Raw genomic sequence first — 19,801 nt, forward strand, 5'->3', positions numbered from 1 at the left:
CCTGAGAGGTACTGGCGGAGCTTCTATGATTCTACCTCTGAATGGCAGCTGTCTGCTCTACTTGTAAGGGATTGCTCAGCAGAGCAGCTGTTTGGTCTAGAGAATAAATATAGACAATGAGGGTGTCGTAGTGTGGGTGACATTTGAACGGATATAGTTTGGGTGCTAGATATTGTTAAGAGTGGAATGCAGGGCTAACTTTTAAAGATGACCAAAATGAAGGTGTAAAAAAAAAAAGGTAATTTCGTTGAAAGGTTCAATCGATTAGTTCAACATTATCTTGGAGTGTGAAGGGGAGAAAAGATCAGAGCAATTCGATGTGTGACTCTGAGGTGAGTGTTAAATGTTCAGCCACATTAATATGGATGAATGAATGAATGAATGGATGAATGAATGAATGAATGAATGAATGAATGAATGAATGAATGAATGAATGAATGAATGCTTTATTCCGAACGTGTGTAGGTTCATGAGAAAATAAACTTCAGACAATAAAACACAACCAATGATATCAGAGAAACAAAGATAGTCAAAACAATAATAATCAAACAATAATGATATGAACCTATATGTCTGAAAAGGAGTAGCTGAAGCATAAGCTTATTTAAACCTAAACCTTCTCCACAACGCAGTTAATAACAGATAACTGTTATTATTATTTTTTTTTTTTACATATTTACGTTATACTTATTTACAACATGGAAATTAAATAGAGTAAATAAATAATACATAAATCAAAACACCCGGTTGTTAACATCCTCCTTCTTCCCTGTACCTTGTGAAAACCATGTGTTTGTACCGCTTTTTCAACTGGGTCATGCTTGAACACTGCTTGAGCTCCTCATCCAGTCTGTTCCACAACCTCGCTCCACAAACAGAAACACAAAAACTTGTTAACGTTGTACGTACGCACTGATGTTTTAAATTAAAAACAATTTTCGAATGTTTTCAGGCAGTAGATTGTTTGTTGCTTTGTACATGGTTTCTGCTGTTTTGTAGTGAACCAGGTCGATGAATTTTAAGGTTCTTGATTTTAAGAATAGTGAATGTGTGCGATAACCGGAATTATGGATTATTCGTGTGGCTCTTTCCTGTAGTATGGATAGTGATTGTGTTCTACATTTGTAACTATTTCCCCAGACCTCTGCACAGTAATGAATATATGGAAGAAGTATATAATGGAAAAGTAAAGAATGTGGAGTGATTTATGGTCCAGAATGTGTTTTGCTTTGTTCAGAATGAAAAAAGCTTCTTAAAGGGTTTGTTTTTTATATGTTCTATATGAGACTTTCAGTTTATTTGATCATCAATTACTACACCAAGAAACTTATTTTCATTAAAACTTTCAATATTCACACCATCTACTTGTATCTGTAATTGTGTAATTTTATTGCAACTGCTGAATAGCATGAATTTAGTTTCACTCAAGTTTAATGATAATTTGTTTGTGTCAAACCACATTTTCAGTTTGCCCAGTTCCGTCGTGATCTTCCCCAGCAGTTCATGTAAATCCCCTGAACGAAAAATGTTGGTGTCATCTGCAAATAAAACAAATTTTAATACTTTTGAAACATTGCATATGTTATTTATGTAAGGTAAAAACAATTTCGAACCCAATACTGACCCCTGTGGAACGCCACAAGCATTGTGGATGACGAATATTCCCCCAACTTCACAAATAGTTCTCTGTTACTTAAATAACTTCTCACCCAGTGCAATACCAACCCCCTGATCCCATAGCTTTTAAGTTTATTTATCAATATGTTATGATTTATTGTGTCAAAATATCTTTTCAAGTCTATAAATACCCCTACTGGGTGCAGTTTGTGATCTATTGTATTTGTGATCTCCTCAATTGATTCTATTAATGCTATTGAAAATTAGGAAAATTCAAAATTCTAGGAAAATGTTGTCGGAACCTGATCTGGAGCTTGTAATCCATGCGTTTGTTTCTTCTCGTCTGGACTATTGTAACAGTTTGTTTTCATGTCTTAACAAGAAGGATCTGTCTCGTCTGCAGTTTATTCAGAACTCTGCAGCGAGAATTCTGACCCGCTCCAGTAGAAGAACTCACATTTCTCCGATCCTTAAAACTCTTCACTGGCTTCCAGCTTCTTTCAGGATCAACTCTAAAATTCTGGTTCTTGCTTTCAGAGCTATTCATGGTCAGGCTCCTGCTTACATCACTGATCTGATCCAGCCTTACATGCCAGCTCGGGCTCTGAGGTCTGTGGATCAGAATCTACTTATGGTTCCACGCACACGGCTCAGGACCAGAGGAGAGAAATCTTTTCAGGCTGTTGCTCCTAAGCTTTGGAACGATCTTCCCCTCTCTTTGCGCTTGATGGAGTCTACTGACTTCTTTAAGAAACACCTTAAGACGTTTCTATTTGTTCAGGCTTTTCCTTGAATTTCTGGAACTCCTGTGTTGTTCTCAGTATTATCTTGATCTTTAAAGTATGTACTGTTTTGAGTATTGTTTTGATTGTTTAAGCGCTTTGTGACCCTGGTCTCGAAAAGCGCTATATAAATAAATATTACTTACTTACTTACTTACTTAGTGATGTTGAACTGTTTGCTCTAAAACAATATTGGCTGTCTGAAAGTAATTTATGTTTGTTTAAATTGAATTTTTATCACACAACGGTGTAAATATTCTTTTAAAAGTTTCATATGCAACATCAGTATTACTTTTTATTATATACCTTTTCCCAATTTTGTGCCAGTAAATCATAATTTATTGAATTCATGGTTTCCTCTGTCCTTACTCGTTTGTATTTGAATATTTCCTCTGGCTGATTTCTCTGGTGGTTGTTGTTATACGTTATAAATACTGGTAGGTGGTCACTGATGTCATTGAATAATAGTCCGCTCACTGTATTATTTTCAATATCATTGGTGAATATGTTATCGATTAAGGTGGCACAATGGGATGTGATTCTACTAGGTCTGGTGGTTTTTGGATGTAAACCCATGCTGTACATTGCATTGATGAATTCATCTGTCATTTTGTGCTCATTTGGATTAAGCAGATCAATATTTAAGTCACCACAAATGAAAACTACTTTTTGATTTGTTTTTGAAAACATTTCCCTCATCCAGTCCTTGAATGCATCTATACTAGAGCCTGGTGCTCTGTATATACAGCTGATTATAACATTTTTGTTTTCTTCTTCACATATTTCCATAGTTACACATTCCAATAAGTTATCAATCACAGTTGTTATATTTTCAACTACTTTATAATTCAAGTGTTTATCCACATACACAGCCACTCCTGCTCTACTCTTGTTCTTTCGGTTTACACAGTTAAATTCATATCCATCCAGTTCAACATCCATTTCTTTGTCCGCGTTGATCAATGTTTCGTATAAAGCAATTGTTTTGAATGTTTTTTTTAATTTACCTAAATATTCCTTGATGTTACCAATGTTTTCAAACAGACTTTTGCTATTAAAATGGATTATTGATAATTTGCTGTGCATTTTGATGGTCTGGTTGTACTGTTCGGCTGTGTAATAGTAGCAATTGTTGTTGATGATGAAGAAGAAATGATTGTCCGGGTCTATATCATGCTGAGTATTTTCCTGGTAAGACGTAAAGATTGACGTTTTTTCTACATATTAAGTAGTTCTGTGATGTGTGTGATGTTCAATTAAATGTATATAATTCTATTTTGCATTATCCAACAATATGCATACCAAGCTTGTGTAAAAAGGGTTGTGTTTTTTTTTTAAGAGAGGAGATAAAAAATGACGTGACCAGAGCAAGAATTGCAATTGATAACACTGCAAGACAAATCTTGATGCTTGAGCAATCACTGCAGAGACGGTTATGGTAAACAAGATCTAATCTCCAGAAAAAACAATGTGTTTTTAGTGGGCGGGGCTAAGATCAAGTTGGCAGACACTTAAATGTGTATTAATTATGTTTGAATGTGTCTTAATGTTTCATTTCTGATTCGATCTGTTTTCATGTTTGGCTGTTTTAATTCAATGTTCGGTGTCCTTGAAATGCACCTCTAAATAAAATGTATTATGATTATTTATTATTTAATCAACACATTAGTTGCCTTTTAAATCGTGTTTACCATAACCACATCCACTCTGCTGTGATTGGTCAAACATCAAGGTATGTCACAGTGTGCCATCAATCCCGAAAGTCTTCACCTCCAAGGGACTCATTGTATAATCAAAGTGGAGTGTGATTACAGCTGGCTGGAGGAGGAGTGAAGAACATTATTACATCATAATGAACTCTCCTCTCTTAACCTCTTGTTTGCCCAGATTTCAGACAGTGAAGTTTGTAAAGTAAAAACTTCATCTTCATCAACAGTGCATGTCAAGTCGGACCTGCTCTAGTAGGAGAACTTACATTTACCCGGTCCTTAAAACGGCGTTTGATGGAGTCCACTGACTCCTTCAAGAAACATCCTAAGACCTATTTATTTTTGCAGGCTTGTTCTTAATTATATTGGGGCTACTGTGTTTGTCACTCTGTTGTCTTGACCTTTTAAAGTTTTGAAATTTGTATGTAGTTTAACTGTGTATTGCGCTTAATGACCATGGTCTGTGAAAGATGCTTTACAAATATAAATGACTTACTTACTAGAAAACAGTGTCACTAAATAGCTTGACACATAAAATAACAATATATTAACAAGTTCTGACTATGGTGAGCAGAAACAAAAGCAAATCCATTTCCTGACAGTTTCAGGATTAAATGTAAAAATAAACATTTCCACTGATTCCTAAACTCTAATTGCATAACTATCCTTTGAGGTATAAACTAGAAAAGTGTTCTCAGGGTGACTTTTCTCACTAAACTAAAACTTCAACAGCTAAAGTCAGACAACTCATAGCCTGGAATGACATCAATAACCCATCTCCAGATAGTCAAGGCTGGTCATTGATTTTACTTGAGTGTCCGTCCAGGATTTGTCAACGACTGCACAGGTGTTTTGTTTAGATAAAAGTGACGGCTGCGACTTGTTCATTGGCAGAAATGATGGTTCCGATAATTAATTTGCTTTTCTTATGCAGATTTGACAGTGAATATAGTGAATATGCCATGTATTAAGATAAATCACTTGTAATTGAAGTACTTTAAAGTATTTTACAGAAGAAAAAGCATACTTTAGGATTAATTAGAATATAATAATTGTATTATTATATTATTATAATACTTTTATTATTATAGAGATGAACGGATGGATAATCAGACAGACATAGAAATAAAAAAATAAAAATCTCCAAGTGACAAAAATAAATGAAAGATTCTTAAATGTAAGATAATGCAGAAGACAATGGAACCTTATACAAAAGATGACATTAGAATGGAATTAATATGATAATAAAGACAATATTTGAGGGGTTTCTTTCTAATTTAATCCACTATTAATGTTACTCCAACATGCATCTATTTTACATGCATCACTGATCTTTTCATTGCCATATGATAACAAAAGTATATCTATTCATTGAAATTGGAGGATGGTGGCTGGGCTGAACACTACAACTAACGAACTGTACAACACTGCCCTCATGTGGTTCGACAAAGTTTTGTGTTTCACAACAAACGGAGCTGAATTCGCTGCCATGTCATATCATATCAAAAACATTTTTATTATTATTTTGGGGATATTAGATAAAGTCTAAGAAGGTGGCCGATTATAATTAAAAACGATTTCAAATTGAATTCCAGATATTAACATATTCATGTATTTACTATATAATAGCAATTTCTTAATGCAGAAGACAAGTGTCAACTTAAAAAACTATCTTAAAAGAACTGAGAACTTTTGTACTAGAGAAAAAATGGAAACAAAACAGGGTAAGCAGCTGTTGTCTTTCTCCCTCCGACAAACATCAGAGGAGCAGCTGTAGAAGTCTTTTACAGTCTCTGCCTGGACAGGAAGTGACACTTCCTCCTCCTATTTTACCCATGTGACTTTAGGGCCCCACAAACGTAATGTAAATGTAAATATGTAAGAATTGTTTTACATTTTTTTAAACAATAATATCCTACCACAATTTACCATTCAAATCTACACCTGTCAGCAGCCCTGGTGTCTTTAGAGATGCTACACAATCAAAGATGCACAAAGTGGAATAAGATTAAATTGTTCAAGATCATAAATAATTTAAATGTACTAAATTCACCAAGGACCATTAAGTTAAGCTTACTGCAAGGAAAAAGGCTACATATTATTAGTACTACAGTAATAAAATATCGTACCTTAGTAGCCAGCTGCATGTATAATGTGATTAATATATGTGTTAAATAGTCTGTGTCTTCCTTTGTCTTGTACCAGTGTTTGCGTCTGTCCCTGTAATAAATGAGCTTGAATTGCTTTAATTCTGAGTCCTGTCTTCAGCCCCAGCCTCACAGAGTGGTTCCATAGACTTTTTTAATTTGGGGATCTCCAGAAGAAGCTGGTAATCTGACAAGGGAGAGTGGAATGAAAAAATAAATTGGTGAGAGAAAGACCTTTTCATTATTAAAAAACAAAAAAAAGTAAATGCACAGGCAGCCAGTGAAAGGAAGCTAAAATAGTACCCTCTCTTGTCTGCGTCAGTCTGGACGAGCGTCATATGAGATACATATGAGACTAACTGACACCAAACAAAAATGTCCTACCACAATTTATGTCCGCATGTCCTGTAATAATAATCCAAACAAGACGCCGTAGAAGCATGAATCACAGTTTCCAACTGCTGTCTGAGGAGTACCTGGAAAGTACAGTCTTATCCTTAAGACCAGTAGTTCACATATTTAACTTTTGTTTCCACAAAACCACCTCGTACTCCCTGAGATGATGGCAGTTTTCATGCCATCAAAGCCTCATTTGACAATATGTAGCCGCACATTATGCACGATAGCAACTGTTCAGCTTCTTGTTACTGTCCAAATAAATCCCAGGTACTTAGTACTGTACATTCTTCAACCTTCTTTTAGCTTGGTGAGAGCAGCAGTCCATTCACCATCAGCCTCTCCTTCGTCCTTTCCCTTTTGTGAGCCAGCTATCCATCTTTATACTCCAGTTTCAGCCTTCAGCATCGCACATAAACATGTCAGGCACAATGTAGTTCCATGCAAAGTGGTCCAGCATCAGGATATTTAGGATTATCTTCTGCACTTTTAGGCCTATAGTTGGAGCTTGTTTTATACAGTAGAGTAGTCTAACATGTCACTGCTGCTTAAAGAATGTGTACAAATATATATAATACTCAGGCTGCTGAAAGTGAAGGCAAGACAGAATTGAGAATCACATGGTACCTAACAGGGCTGTGTATCTGCAATAATCTGGCGATACGATACGTATCACGATACAGGAGCAAGGATACGATATATTGCGATACTGTAGTAACAACGGTAGAGTTGTAGTATTGCCCGAGTACTTTCCTCTGGTGTTACAGACCACTTGAGACTACTCCTTTCATTGTTTCTAACCAAAATATATCCAAACATCAGCTTTAGAAGCTGCTAGAGTTGACTGTATCCTCTAATCCTCAGTTAGAGGACAGAAAGACGGCATCCATCCAGCGGGAAGTTTAGTTGCAAAAAAAAAATAAACAAACGACGTGAATAGATGCATGTTAATTAAGAGTATACATATATTTTTATTTTCATTTTATGCACAAATTATTTAACTATATACCATAAAAACTGTGGCAACACGTGTGATTTACAAGCCAACAATGTAAATATTTGGGGGTTTTTTTTATAATCAATACGGTGCTGTCGAATATTGATACAGGATCATGAAAAACAAAAAAGAATATTTTCTTTACCTATTTTCTAGTACCTTACACTGTGTAACACTTGACATTTGGTTTTTTTTTGTATTCCTGGGGGTAACATCCAAGCTGGTGGTTCATTGTTTCAAAGTTTCACTGATTTACGTTGTCATTCCCATAAGGCTCGGATTAAGTCCCAAGTATCTAAGGCCCTTGTTGCTACAGCAAACTGTAGACATAGAGTTCTAAACCATTTGCCCTTTACAGGAACCATTCATCCTGCACAGGGGATGAAATCTGAGACAGTAAAAGCAGAGCAAAGATAAACTGACTCACAGACTTGTGCTTATCTTTATTGGATACCAGATAGGATTCTGATAGAGAACAGGGTGTTGCTGAACAATAGCATAAGGTAAAATGTATTGTTGAGACATTGTTTTGAAATGTTCTTCTTATGGACTGTATGTTTCTTAGTAGTTAATTTATGAATCAAATTAATAAATTTATTTAAAAGCCAGTTAACATGTCATTAGTGTAGATCCACATTAGTTAGAAAAAGACTTACATATATAGAAAGATCAACAAGCATAGGTGGGTGATTACAGTCCAATACGACCCTTAACATTCTTCAGTTCATATCGTATCAGCAGAAAAACATTGCAAAATGAGAAAATGTGTTGAAGTTATTTATTTTATTGCACTTAAAACAATAAAACCTGTTGAAGTGAAACCGATATTTGTCATCAGATCGGTTAAAATAGCATTTTAAGGTGGATTTAGTTATTGTGAAATGTTTTGTGCTTTCTTCAATTGAATATTTCCAAAGATCAAAACTCAAATCCACAGGTTTTTATTACATTTGTTTTGCTTTATTGTTAGCAATGAATGATGCATCAGGACACATTTCAGCAGCAATTCCATTTTTATTTCTGTAAAATATTATTCAAAATAATATGGTAAGAATATTAATCTACTGTTTGAATCTAAATCTTGCAGGTCAAAAAGTATTTTATTTCCTTTATAGACAGAGACGTTTGTATTTTTAAAACACCAAGTGGAAACTTCAGCAAACCCTTTCTGAAGCAAGTGGCTTCTGCATGACCCCATAATTCACCCGACTGTCTCCTCACATACAAGAGTTTAACACTAGGCTCCTATTTCATAATCGAGCAGCGCCAGCCAAAGCTCCACTGAATCCACGCTAACCAGCAACACTGGGTGCGACTCCTGCCTGTACCCCGATGCAAGGAGGCAACACAAGCTGTGGGTTCTGAATTGCAGGACTAAAGGACTGAAGCTTTTCAATCGCCAGACTCTTTAAATAGACCTGCTTGGTTTGGATAAGCTGCAGCTGCTTGAGAGTGTCTGCACCAGGGTTTGTCCCATATAAGCCTTTAAAGGCTAGTGCCAATACTGATATTTTTAGACTTTTGACACTGATAATAAACAATAATCTTTGCTCGTTTTTAATACTTTATAATAAATTGACTACAAATGTTAACGATAATTAATAATAAATGTGAAAAAAGTCGTTTGTATAAAAGTATTCTATAAAATCTATTATAAATCCACCCGCTTGAGTGTGATATCAACGTTTTCAAAACTTTGTATCATCAGCTTCAGAGATAAAGTCCCACTGCAGTAATAGACCAATGCAGTAGTGACCCCCACCCTCTCACCATGACTTTGCTTAGCCCCTTGTGCTACTTTTGTCCCTTGCTCCCCCTTCCCTGTTCACCATTCCACTGCCGACTCCTCGCTCTGCCCACCTAACTCTTTACCTCCCCATTTGTTTTTTGGATTTTATTGTCCACACGCTTTTATCTTTCGTCCACTCCCCACTGCCTTTTGCGTCGGACACACCGAGGCCCTTGAAGATGTCGGACAGAACTCGCTCGAAGAAGAAGGAAAAGCTCGAAAAGCAGGAAAAGCAGGAAAAGCAGGAAAAGGTCAAGGATGCAAAAGAGCCTGAATCTGAGAAGGCCAATGGAGCCGGCGGGTCGAGTGAGGCAGCAGCCACCAACGGGGCAGTGGCCAATGGTCAAGATGAAATCCCACAAGTTGAGCCAATGGAACTACCTCCTTTTGAAATCATTAAAGGGTAGGTTCTCTGGAATGTTCCAAATATGCTAGATTGACATTTAAGGGTATTCATTTTAGTGTGGGAAAGTTTTAATATTCTTGCCTCCATGATACAAACTACTTGATCAGAATGCACAAAACATTTGTTCAATTTTTCAACATTAAGGGGAGCTAATGCTAATTATTGTTCAGTTCCAGACCAGAAATATATATAATTGTTGCTTCCTGTTACTTCTCAATTAAATCAATGCCTTCTCTTGGGAATTCTTATTTCACTTTTTATTTATCTATCTTATTACAAAGTGTTGTTTCCTCTTTAGATAACTTATTGATCTTATTTTTGCAGGCTTTTCCATGATTTTCTGAGACTACTGTGTTGGTCATATGTGTCTTGACCTTTTAAAGTATATATTTTAACTGTGTATTGTTTTTGATTGTTCAAGCACTTTGTGACCCTGGCCTAGAAAGACGCTTTACAAATAAACATTACTTACTTACTTACTTATTGAATACATGACTTGTATGGTAGCTTTAAACTGATGAGATTAAACTATATAGCTACAGAAAAAAAAACTGATGTTAAACAAAAAGGTGGAGCCAATCAAGTTTCTCTTCATCGATTACCTTGATTTCAGGTTACAAACAATAAAAAAGAAACCCAGATAAGTTTACGAATGAAAAGTTAAAAAGAAGACACCTCTAACTTCCTTATTATACTTAATTATAAAAGGGAAATAGATTTTCTGTTACATGAGGTTTCATGAAACAGTGTCCTCATTTTCAAAGGCCAATATTTTGATGAACCCTCAAATCGTTTTTAATCTCTAAGCATTCATGTTTAAAAATACTGTTCATGAAACCTCATCAGCGAAACACTAATACATACTGTCCTTTTATTGTATTACATTTTGTGATCTCATTTTTTGGAGAAGTGAATGGTGAGTCATTGTGGTGAACTGTATTTACCCTGGTGTTCCCTCCCATGGGAGTTGGCTACATGCTAAAGTGTGTCCAACACAGGGCCAAGATGAATAGATGGTTATATTATAAGATGTACAGGAGGAAGCCAAATCCTCATTGTTGTTTTCTCCGAATATCAACCACACAATTTGTATCAAGATAGTTAAACAAACAATTCGGTCTCCTTCGGGAAACAATTTCCCAAAGGAGACCTCCAGAGGGATCAATAAAGTTAGTTTTTTTGTCTATATATCTAATAACATTGTTGGCTTAATAACTTTGCATCATCCACCAAAAGGTCGTTTGTCTCGACTGATTCTGCGGTGAGACCTGGCACATGTCTCGGCTGGTCCTTCAGCACTCTGGTCCGTCTTTAGAGACTGGAAACAATTAAATTGTCAAGCCTGGACTCTTAACTCTTGAGATCATGATGATATTTCAGAAAAGCCCCCGTGCTGGTAGATCAATTGTAATCTGATTACAGGACAAAATCCGTCTTCTGTTCTGGTTCTCGCGCCAATTCCCAGCGATCAGATTGAATGTCAAGGCAACATCCATTTATAGCTTTAGCAAGTTGGTCAAAGTCTGTAAGTAGACAAAATATAGAACGAGCATCTGGTCTCTAGAGTGATCAGATATCAGAGGTGTTTTGTTGTGTCCTCCTTTAGTTTAGTTAAGCATCTGAAAATAATACGGCGACACAGATTGTGGTGTTGGAACTTAATATGCGAATAAGCAAGTTGTGATTCTAGGTATGTGTAGACAGACACGTTCAATCTCCAAGCAGGGCGTGATTACAGCTTGATGAAGGGGAAGTGAAACCTATTGTTATGCCATAATAAACGACGGGGGACTCTGCTCTCGTAACCTCTCGTTCGCTGAGATTTCATTCAGGGGAGAACTTTATAAAGTAATACGTTTAAAACATGGTCATGATGAGGGACTTACTGCATCTTGGAGAGAAAAAATTTGCGTTTTCATATTCAAAATGTTATTGTTTTCAGCACTCTATGTATAAAGGTCAAAATGTAATGCTTGAATTCTCCACAGGGACCGGATTGATCCCTTCATGTACAAGTTCCAGTTCAAGAACGTGGAATACTCGTCAGGACGTAACAAGACTTTCTTGTGTTACCTGGTCGACCAAGGCAAACCTGATGGTCTGCTGAGAGGCTGTCTGGAGGACGAGCATACCGGGATGCATGCTGAAGAAGCCTTCTTCACACAGACCCTGACAGACTACGACCCGGCACTCACATATACAGTCACTTGGTAAATGGCGATCGGTCTTGTTGTTTTTCCATCTTTATAAGTGTTGAATGTTTCATTGTTTTCTACTCAGATAATAATGCAATTCAAGTGAGGTCGCTGGTAACTGTCTTACTGTTTTAACTTATCCAACCAACCTATTCTTAGAATATTTGCAAAGTTCCTGAGATTGTGAAGAAACTGATAATTTCATCTAGAAAAAAAGCAGAACAGTTATTGGACACTTAATTTACTAGTTCACTGAAGTATATTTATGCTTTTTATTTTCTGGTCTCACAAATAGATGATCTAATATGTTTCTGCTTCCAATCTTTACTTCTGGTCCATTCTTGTACTGCTATTAATACACAAAACTTCCACAATGTTTATCAGACAATTCTCTCACTCACCTAGTCAAGATAAACTGTCGCTCTCTATGTGGACCTGGTTGCCATGCAACCACACACGTGGTTACCACTGGTTACCTACAATCAAAACATTCTTTCCTATAAACTCACCAGCGCTTGAGAGATGTGTCATAGTGCTGATAATGCAAAAACAAATATTTTTCATTTTTCCTCTTACATAAAATCCTGGGCCTCTAAAATAGGGTTAATCCTTTTTTGGGATCAGACTCAATTGCTAGACCTTAAGCCAAAGAACATGGCCCTATTAGCTTGTTTAGTAGACTAGTAGATGGCTAGTCCAATCAGAGCTAGACTTTCTACCACATTCTTCCCTGGGACTGTGTCGTCTTAATGATAATGTGCTTATAATAATATGTAAATTTAATGTGATTAAGTTTAATAATGATGTAAAGCTTCAGCACTATCAGGAAAGAAAACAGTTTTTAGTTGTTTTGCTTTCTCTGAAGTGAACATGGAAGTGCATGTATCTGTGTCTTTGAAACGTATAATTTCTTCAACAAACCCTTCAAAATGATGTTGTTCTTCAAGTCATATTCTGATTCTGCTTCATCTTCCCCACCACCCTTCAGGTATGTGTCTTCCAGCCCCTGCTGTGCTTGTGCAGCCAAGATATCCGAAGTGTTGAACGCCAGGAAAAACATCAAACTCACCATCTTCTCTGCACGTCTGTTTGAATGGGAGGAGGAGGCGATCCAGATGGCCCTGAGGGAGCTTCACGCCGCTGGGTGTAAGCTCAGGGTGATGAAGCCACTGGACTTCTCCTACACCTGGGACACATTTGTTGAACATGACGATCAACCACTGAACCTGTGGGAGGACTGCAAAGACAACTATGAGTACTACCATGAGAAGCTGGCCGACATTCTACAGTGACCATGTAAGAGTCAACATCACTAAAACTATTTATTATATATAACACTAAACTTAGAAAATGGTGTCACAACACGATCCATGTGTCTGTGTTATCTCGTTTGGACTATTGCAACAGTTTATTTTGTGTCTAGACAAGAAGTTGCTCCCGCCTGCAGTTTATACAAAACTCTGCAGCACAAATTCTCACCCGCTCTAGTAGAAGAACTCACATTTCCCAGATCCTTAAAACTCTTTAAAATTCTGGTCCTTACTTTCAGATCTATTCATGGTCAGACTCCTCCTTACATCAGTGATCTGATCCAGCCTTACACCCCAGCTCGGGCTCTGAGGTCTGTGGATCAGAAACTACTGATGGTTCCTGAACACGGTTCAGGACCAGAGGAGAGAAATCCTTCCAGGCTGTTGCTCCTAAGCTTTGGAACGATCTTCCTCTCTCTCTGTGTTTGATGATCTACTGACTCCTTCAAGAAACATCTTAAGACATTTTGATTTGTTCAGGCTTTTCCCTGATTTTCTGGGACTCATGTGTTTGTCTTGTTTGACCTTGAGTTTTAAAATTTGTGTGTATTTTTAAATGGGTATTGCTTCTGATTGTTAAAGCGCTTTGTGACCCTGGTCTAGAAAGGCGCTTTACAAATAACTATTTAACTTACTTACTATCAATTAGTAATGTTTTTTAAAAGCTTGGATTTTTAGCTTTTTTGCCATTAGTAAAAAAAAAAATCTTAATTCTCTCATTATTGTGGTATAATGTTAAAATCGTGATGATGACTCAAGAAAATTAGATTTTAAGCAAGTGAACCGTTCTTTGAGGCGCTACCATGTGAAGTGGAAACTGTAAATGGACCGGATCAGGGTGCTCAAGAAATAGTGCCAAAAAACCTTTATCATATGAATCCTTATGATTAAAATTTATTTGGCTATGACTTCCACATTTTTAATACGTAGCCGAAACAAGTAAGTGATTTAAGAAAGTAATGTTTATTTATATAGCGCTTTTCCAGACCAGGGTCACAAAGCGCTTAAACAATCAAAACAATATTCAATAAAGTATATACTTTAAAGGTCAAGATAAAGCTGAGAACACAACAGGAGTGATGCAAAGCCGCTCACCAGATTTGATTTCTAAGCGGACGTGATGATTACAACAGCATCTGGAATCCGGTGCCATCTTGGCTGGACCCACCTGAACACTTACATTCTTCTCAGATGTATAGACATCTTGTTTGTATTTTATTGGCTCTACGTAACTGTGTTTGTTCAATGAGACTTAAAACGATTCCATTTTGTTCTTTCTTGTCTTGTACAGGTGAGATGCAGCGTCCATATTGGCCCAACTGTCTGGATTCCCCTGGATTTTTAGTACGGTCATTTTGTTCTTCTACTCTACGTTAAGAACATTTTATAATGATTTGACTGTGTTTGTGAATGTGTGCATCCATTTTTCTTATATCCCTCGTGAGAGAGGTGTGTATTGTCTGCTTTGTGAGTGAACTATTGCTTCATCAATACATTAATTCCCATGATAATATCCGCAAAGGTATTTAAATTGATAAACCTTTGTTAGAACTTGTCCATGGACTGGAATGGAACTATTTGCACATAAGATAATCTTTCTGACATTAAGTTTAAGGTTAAATAACCAGGCCATTCAGTTCAGTGATAATGGCGACTAAAAATTTAATATTTTTGAATTTCCACTTCGTACACTATTTTGCCAATAAAATTGGCCAGAAGTCAGATTCCTGTAATGTTTACTATCCTTCAATTTTGAATGAATGCTACTTGTACCGTCATAGATCATTGTAATGCAACGTGTTTCTTTTAAGTTTAAAAAAATTGATTCTAAATAGGATTGTTGCAACAATCTATTATAAGGGATGCGATTGCATAATATCCTTTTTTTTGTCATTTGTAAGGTCTTTAATAAATGTTGAACTTGCAGTTACTTTTTTGTTTTGTTTTCAAGGTCAACAAAATTATTTTGTCTTTGTTTCTTGAGGTTTTTTTTAATACAATTTATAATATAATCCAAATTATTACCACATTTAGCCTATATAGAATTTCATATGAATTTCAATGATTTATTTCCAGACCAAGTATCCCAAAAAAATCACACATTTAACTTAATCATAAAAATGACATTAACCTTCTTAAAGCAGTACTACATAACATTTATAATTTTATTTATTTATCTATTTTTTGTATTATAATATAATTAATTACAAGTGTACAACAGCCATGACTCATGCAGTAGAACTCTTTAGCTACAATGATTTTCACTACATTTATTTGTCTGGGCGACACATCCACACCATGAGTCGAAGAAGTACAGAGAGGCTCCTAGAAGGTGCCAGGAAGTGACAATACATGAGCATTTATCTAGTTTTGTTAACAGTTACACATCTGATATCTGGTTACAGCGCAATCCAGAAGTCATGACATTGCAGTTACACTGTTCCGACACTGGGGGAGAAAGAAACAATATGTTGCTTTTTTTAATTTAAAAATGGACTATGCAGGTGGTCGTTATAATTAGAATGATTTAAATAATGATTTGAATGTATTCATTGTCAGTCAAAAGTATACAAATGACACAACGACTTAAGTATGTGCCTCGTATTCTCCCCTCCCCCTTAAATAGTGTGTGGTCAGCTCTTTAAGATGAACAAGAACCATCAGAGAGCGAGTCTCTCATGAGACCTCTTCTCCTCTGCTGAGGTGAAATCTGTCGCCTGCAGGGCAGCCATGCTGGGTGGAATTTTTCCATCTCAAATGAGGGGCTTCAAGAGCACTTGAGCACAGAAATATGAAGGTCAAGCTCCACTGTGCTCAGTACTGGAACCCACTTCATAGAGCAACTCTTCAGGGAGATACTTCCCTATCTTCCCTAAAATTCAACTGTGGCTGTGGATTTTTTGCTGATACACTAAAGGCCACACCTGGACATAAAAAAATAAAAAAAATACCTGGCATTCATTGAACGTAAATAAAGTGAGTGTAATACTATTACTGTTCATTTTCTCGTTCTACACCAATGACTTTTTAATGGTAAAAAAGAAACTGTTAAGATTTTAAGATACTGCATCGTTATGCAAAGTATTTCAAACATAATCACAAAATGCATATTTTCACACAAGCTGCTTTTACAATAGTTGATATTAATGCCGTGATAAACTAAAACAAACACCTTCACTATGATATGAAGTGTCTTGATTGGTCTTGATGATGAACCGACTTGGAATAACCTGTTGCTGAGATTTGTTCCACTAGTTGTAAGGTAAGCCTGCACTGAGTCTGGCTCTGCTCAAGTTTTCTTTCTGCTGAAATTGTTGATTTGCTTGAACCTTTTCTCTCATATAGTACAACTTAAGCTGTAAAGTTGTTGTTTATTTTACAGTTTAATTAAATATAATTTAATTTAAACTTCAAGTATTCATAGTAAGGTACATAGTGGTAGTACTGTCTTGTGAAACAGTGGCAACATTATTATTAAGCCAACAAATTATTTTTAAACTCGAAAAACATGTTTTAACTTAATTACGAACGTCTTTTACATCCATAGACAATACACATAGTTCACGTCGAGTTTCAAATATAGAAATACAGATTGGTATTCAAAAAGGCACAACGGTGTTAATAAACAATATTTAGCTAATTATTTAAAATAAAAAAAGTCAGGTAAAACCGTTATAACAATTAATCACTTCCAGAACGTGTTTGCTGGACATGTTGAACAACTTTATCGAATCTGTGATCAATTCCTCACTTACTGTATAAATCATTGAAAACAATTTGAGTTTTTGTTTAAACTACGAATAAAAAAGTGCCTCTGGAGGTGAATGCGCGCCTCTCCTGTCTGTCTGGGAACTGTTGAGAGCCCACTAGATGGCGCTATCTGCTTACAGTCATTGAAACCTCACTTTATTTTGAGGAGTCAAATAATATAAGATATTCACGGAGCTTCATTAAATATTACTTGCTCTACTTTTGTCCAACATTCATTTCTATGATTTCTGGACTATTTAATGCATGTTATTAGTTTAGTATTAATGAATTATTTCATTTGTACTATGACCTTTAATAATTGTCGTACTTGCTTCATAGGCACCTCAAACGAAACCTGTAAAAATGTGAACTATTTCAAACATCAAGCATTTCTACGAAGGCTCATACAATTTAATACAATATAAATGTAGTCAAAGAGCTCTGGTAGAAACATTACTTTTGATTTTTACGCTTAAAGAAACACATGCTTTCACAGAAAACTTTCAGAATCGAACTTCCACTTTATCTTTGTCAACCTTTCCGTTCAAGATCACCCTCATGACAGGTTGGTGAGTTATATTGACAAGTGTTTAACCTTTTTCTGCCAATAACCATAGAGGAGAGGTAAATAAATGCTTTATTTAATGAACCTTTAATGTTGTTTTCAATGTTGTGAAAAACAATACACAAAATCACCAGACACACCCGAACCAGTAGCAATTACAGTCCCGTCGGTAGGTAATAATTGATTTTTAAGGGCCGTGCGGGCATCGGTGGATCGACTTAATCCCGGAATCATTTCATTCGGTGCAGTTTCTCAGATAATGTTTTACGTGGTGTCACTGTGGCCCTGACCCCTGACACCTTTCTTCGATTGAAATAATCAATGCGTATTTGCTTTCTGTGTACTAAGACACAGAATAATTATATCAAATCAAAGGGTAGCTCTTTAGATTAAAGATAAAAAGTGGATGAGACGCAGTGATTTAAGTTGTTAGCCGAACCCCCCTTTATGCAAACATGTCAAGATGGAATGCAAGTCCCTCAATTACCAACATTGAGAAATAAAGGACTGACCTGTTCCTTTTTCTTTTTTAAATGATTTATCAAGTGTCAATCAAGTCTGCTTGCATTTGTGGGTCAAACAATGAATAACTTCACGTGTTAACTGTTCCTGTTACGAGAAAGATGATGGTTAATTGTGGAGCAATCATGTGAAACACATTATTATTTTATACAATTATTTTACAATCCATTAACACATTCATTGTTTCATCTACGTCATAACCAGGACGTGGCCCAGATTGCACGATATATTGATTGTAAATGGATTTGTAGATTTATTCCAAATAAATGTTTCTTAAAGTTACTTAAAACATTAGTATGTAAGTAAGTAAGTAAGTAATTTTTATTTGTATAGGGCTTTTCCAGACCAGGGTCACAAAGCGCTTAAACAATCAAAACAATATTCAATAAAGTATATACTTTAAAGGTCAAGATAAAACTGATAACACAACAGGAGTTCCAGAAAATCCAGAAATTAGTTCTTCATATCAAGCTTTCAACATTAACATTGGTCCTTAACCAAAGCCATTTTGTCACCTATATCCACTAAAGATACATGATGTTTTTACACAGTTTTACCTTTAAAGAATGTTGGCCATGGAGGCTGTCATCAATAAAATGTTCCCCAAATTATGTCTTTTCAATTTAAGATACAAATGATGACTCGTTAATGTAACTTCTGTCTTTATCTTCATGTGCCAAATTGTGGTTGACCTGCTTATTATCGCTGCCATACACGGCACAAGAGAAGACGATGGCTGCTTGTTCAATAACCTTTGGTCATAAAGTGTTTTATAACTCCATTGAGGGAGGAAACAGTCTGGAAGCGAGGTTGTAGGATCAGGGCTATGAAGATCTCTCGAGCGGATCAAACATCATTAACTCTCTTGTTACTATAAGATTATATCAGATGGACAGCAACAACAATTGTTATTTAACACTCCCAAGAAACAAGTAGGGCAACCATATAAGTGCCCTCTATTAACCACTTATGGACAAATGACGCCAACCGTGAATCATCAGAAACAAACTGACCATATAAGTGGGCTGTTGACTATTTCAGCACGAATGTGCTTCAGACAGTGATCACCCAATAATAACACGATCATTGATTTATGTCAGCCTGGACCGCACAGGTTCTTCCCTCCATCACTATACTGATCTTCTAGGTGCCATTTAGAGACATCTTGCCTGGTAGACAGACATAAACCTTCTGTTTACTGGTGCACGTTTCATGACCTATCTTGTCTCGGACTTTGTATCTTCTCGTCCAATTGCCTCTGTAAGGAAGGATGTGTTGTTGATACTTACCACCGACTTTAATTGTCTTCAATTGCTCTTTCTCTTAACGGAAACAAGTATCTCTGTGTCATACTTGCTTTTTATGTTCCGACACTTATAAAACTCTCTCTATATAAAATAACATGTCTGGTCTGTCTGATCTTTAAAGGGAAATTCATGATAGAATTGTGTCCATAAACAATCATTTTTTCATTGAAATATTTACATTACAAAATGTTATTAAGCCCCGCCCACTGAAAACACTGGAGATGGAATCTTGTTTACCATAATCACAGCCATTTTTCTGTGATTGTTCAAGCACCAAGGTTCGTCATTTTGCGTGATCCATCAAACCTC

General features: G+C 36.1%; 2 protein-coding genes across 2 annotated transcripts; one reads left to right on the forward strand and one right to left on the reverse strand.

Annotated features, from left to right (window-relative positions):
• Nucleotides 1–75: 75 nt before the first annotated feature.
• Nucleotides 76–6,255, reverse strand: LOC148070468 (uncharacterized). The gene is made up of 3 exons (XM_087801080.1): nucleotides 6,238–6,255; nucleotides 2,835–3,587; nucleotides 76–96 (listed from the first exon to the last, which is right to left on the reverse strand). The coding sequence occupies exons 1-3, from the start codon at nucleotides 6,253–6,255 to the stop codon at nucleotides 76–78; spliced, it is 792 nt and encodes a 263-aa protein (XP_087657206.1).
• A 3,237-nt stretch (nucleotides 6,256–9,492) lies between these two features.
• Nucleotides 9,493–15,278, forward strand: apobec2a (apolipoprotein B mRNA editing enzyme catalytic subunit 2a). Its single transcript, XM_087800782.1, has 4 exons — nucleotides 9,493–9,840; nucleotides 11,832–12,053; nucleotides 13,027–13,334; nucleotides 14,640–15,278. Exons 1-3 carry the CDS (start codon nucleotides 9,617–9,619, stop codon nucleotides 13,328–13,330), a joined length of 750 nt encoding a protein of 249 aa, XP_087656908.1. The 5' UTR covers nucleotides 9,493–9,616; the 3' UTR covers nucleotides 13,331–13,334; nucleotides 14,640–15,278.
• The last annotated feature ends 4,523 nt before the right edge of the window (nucleotides 15,279–19,801 follow it).

This window comes from Callionymus lyra, chromosome 10 (assembly GCF_982586985.1).
Source record: "Callionymus lyra chromosome 10, fCalLyr1.hap1.1, whole genome shotgun sequence".
Classification (NCBI taxonomy): domain Eukaryota; kingdom Metazoa; phylum Chordata; class Actinopteri; order Syngnathiformes; family Callionymidae; genus Callionymus; species Callionymus lyra.

Excerpts from the sequence above, each read along its gene's own strand:
- LOC148070468 (XM_087801080.1), bottom strand. Across the intron at positions 97-2,834 it reads ACATCAGTGACCACCTACCA|ACCAAACAGCTGCTCTGCTG; the intron begins GTATTTATAACG and ends TTTATTCTCTAG.
- apobec2a (XM_087800782.1), top strand. The coding sequence starts at position 9,617 with ATGTCGGACAGAACTCGCTCGAAGAAGAAGGAAAAGCTCGAAAAGCAG. Across the intron at positions 9,841-11,831 it reads CCTTTTGAAATCATTAAAGG|GGACCGGATTGATCCCTTCA; the intron begins GTAGGTTCTCTG and ends AATTCTCCACAG. Across the intron at positions 12,054-13,026 it reads CTCACATATACAGTCACTTG|GTATGTGTCTTCCAGCCCCT; the intron begins GTAAATGGCGAT and ends ACCACCCTTCAG.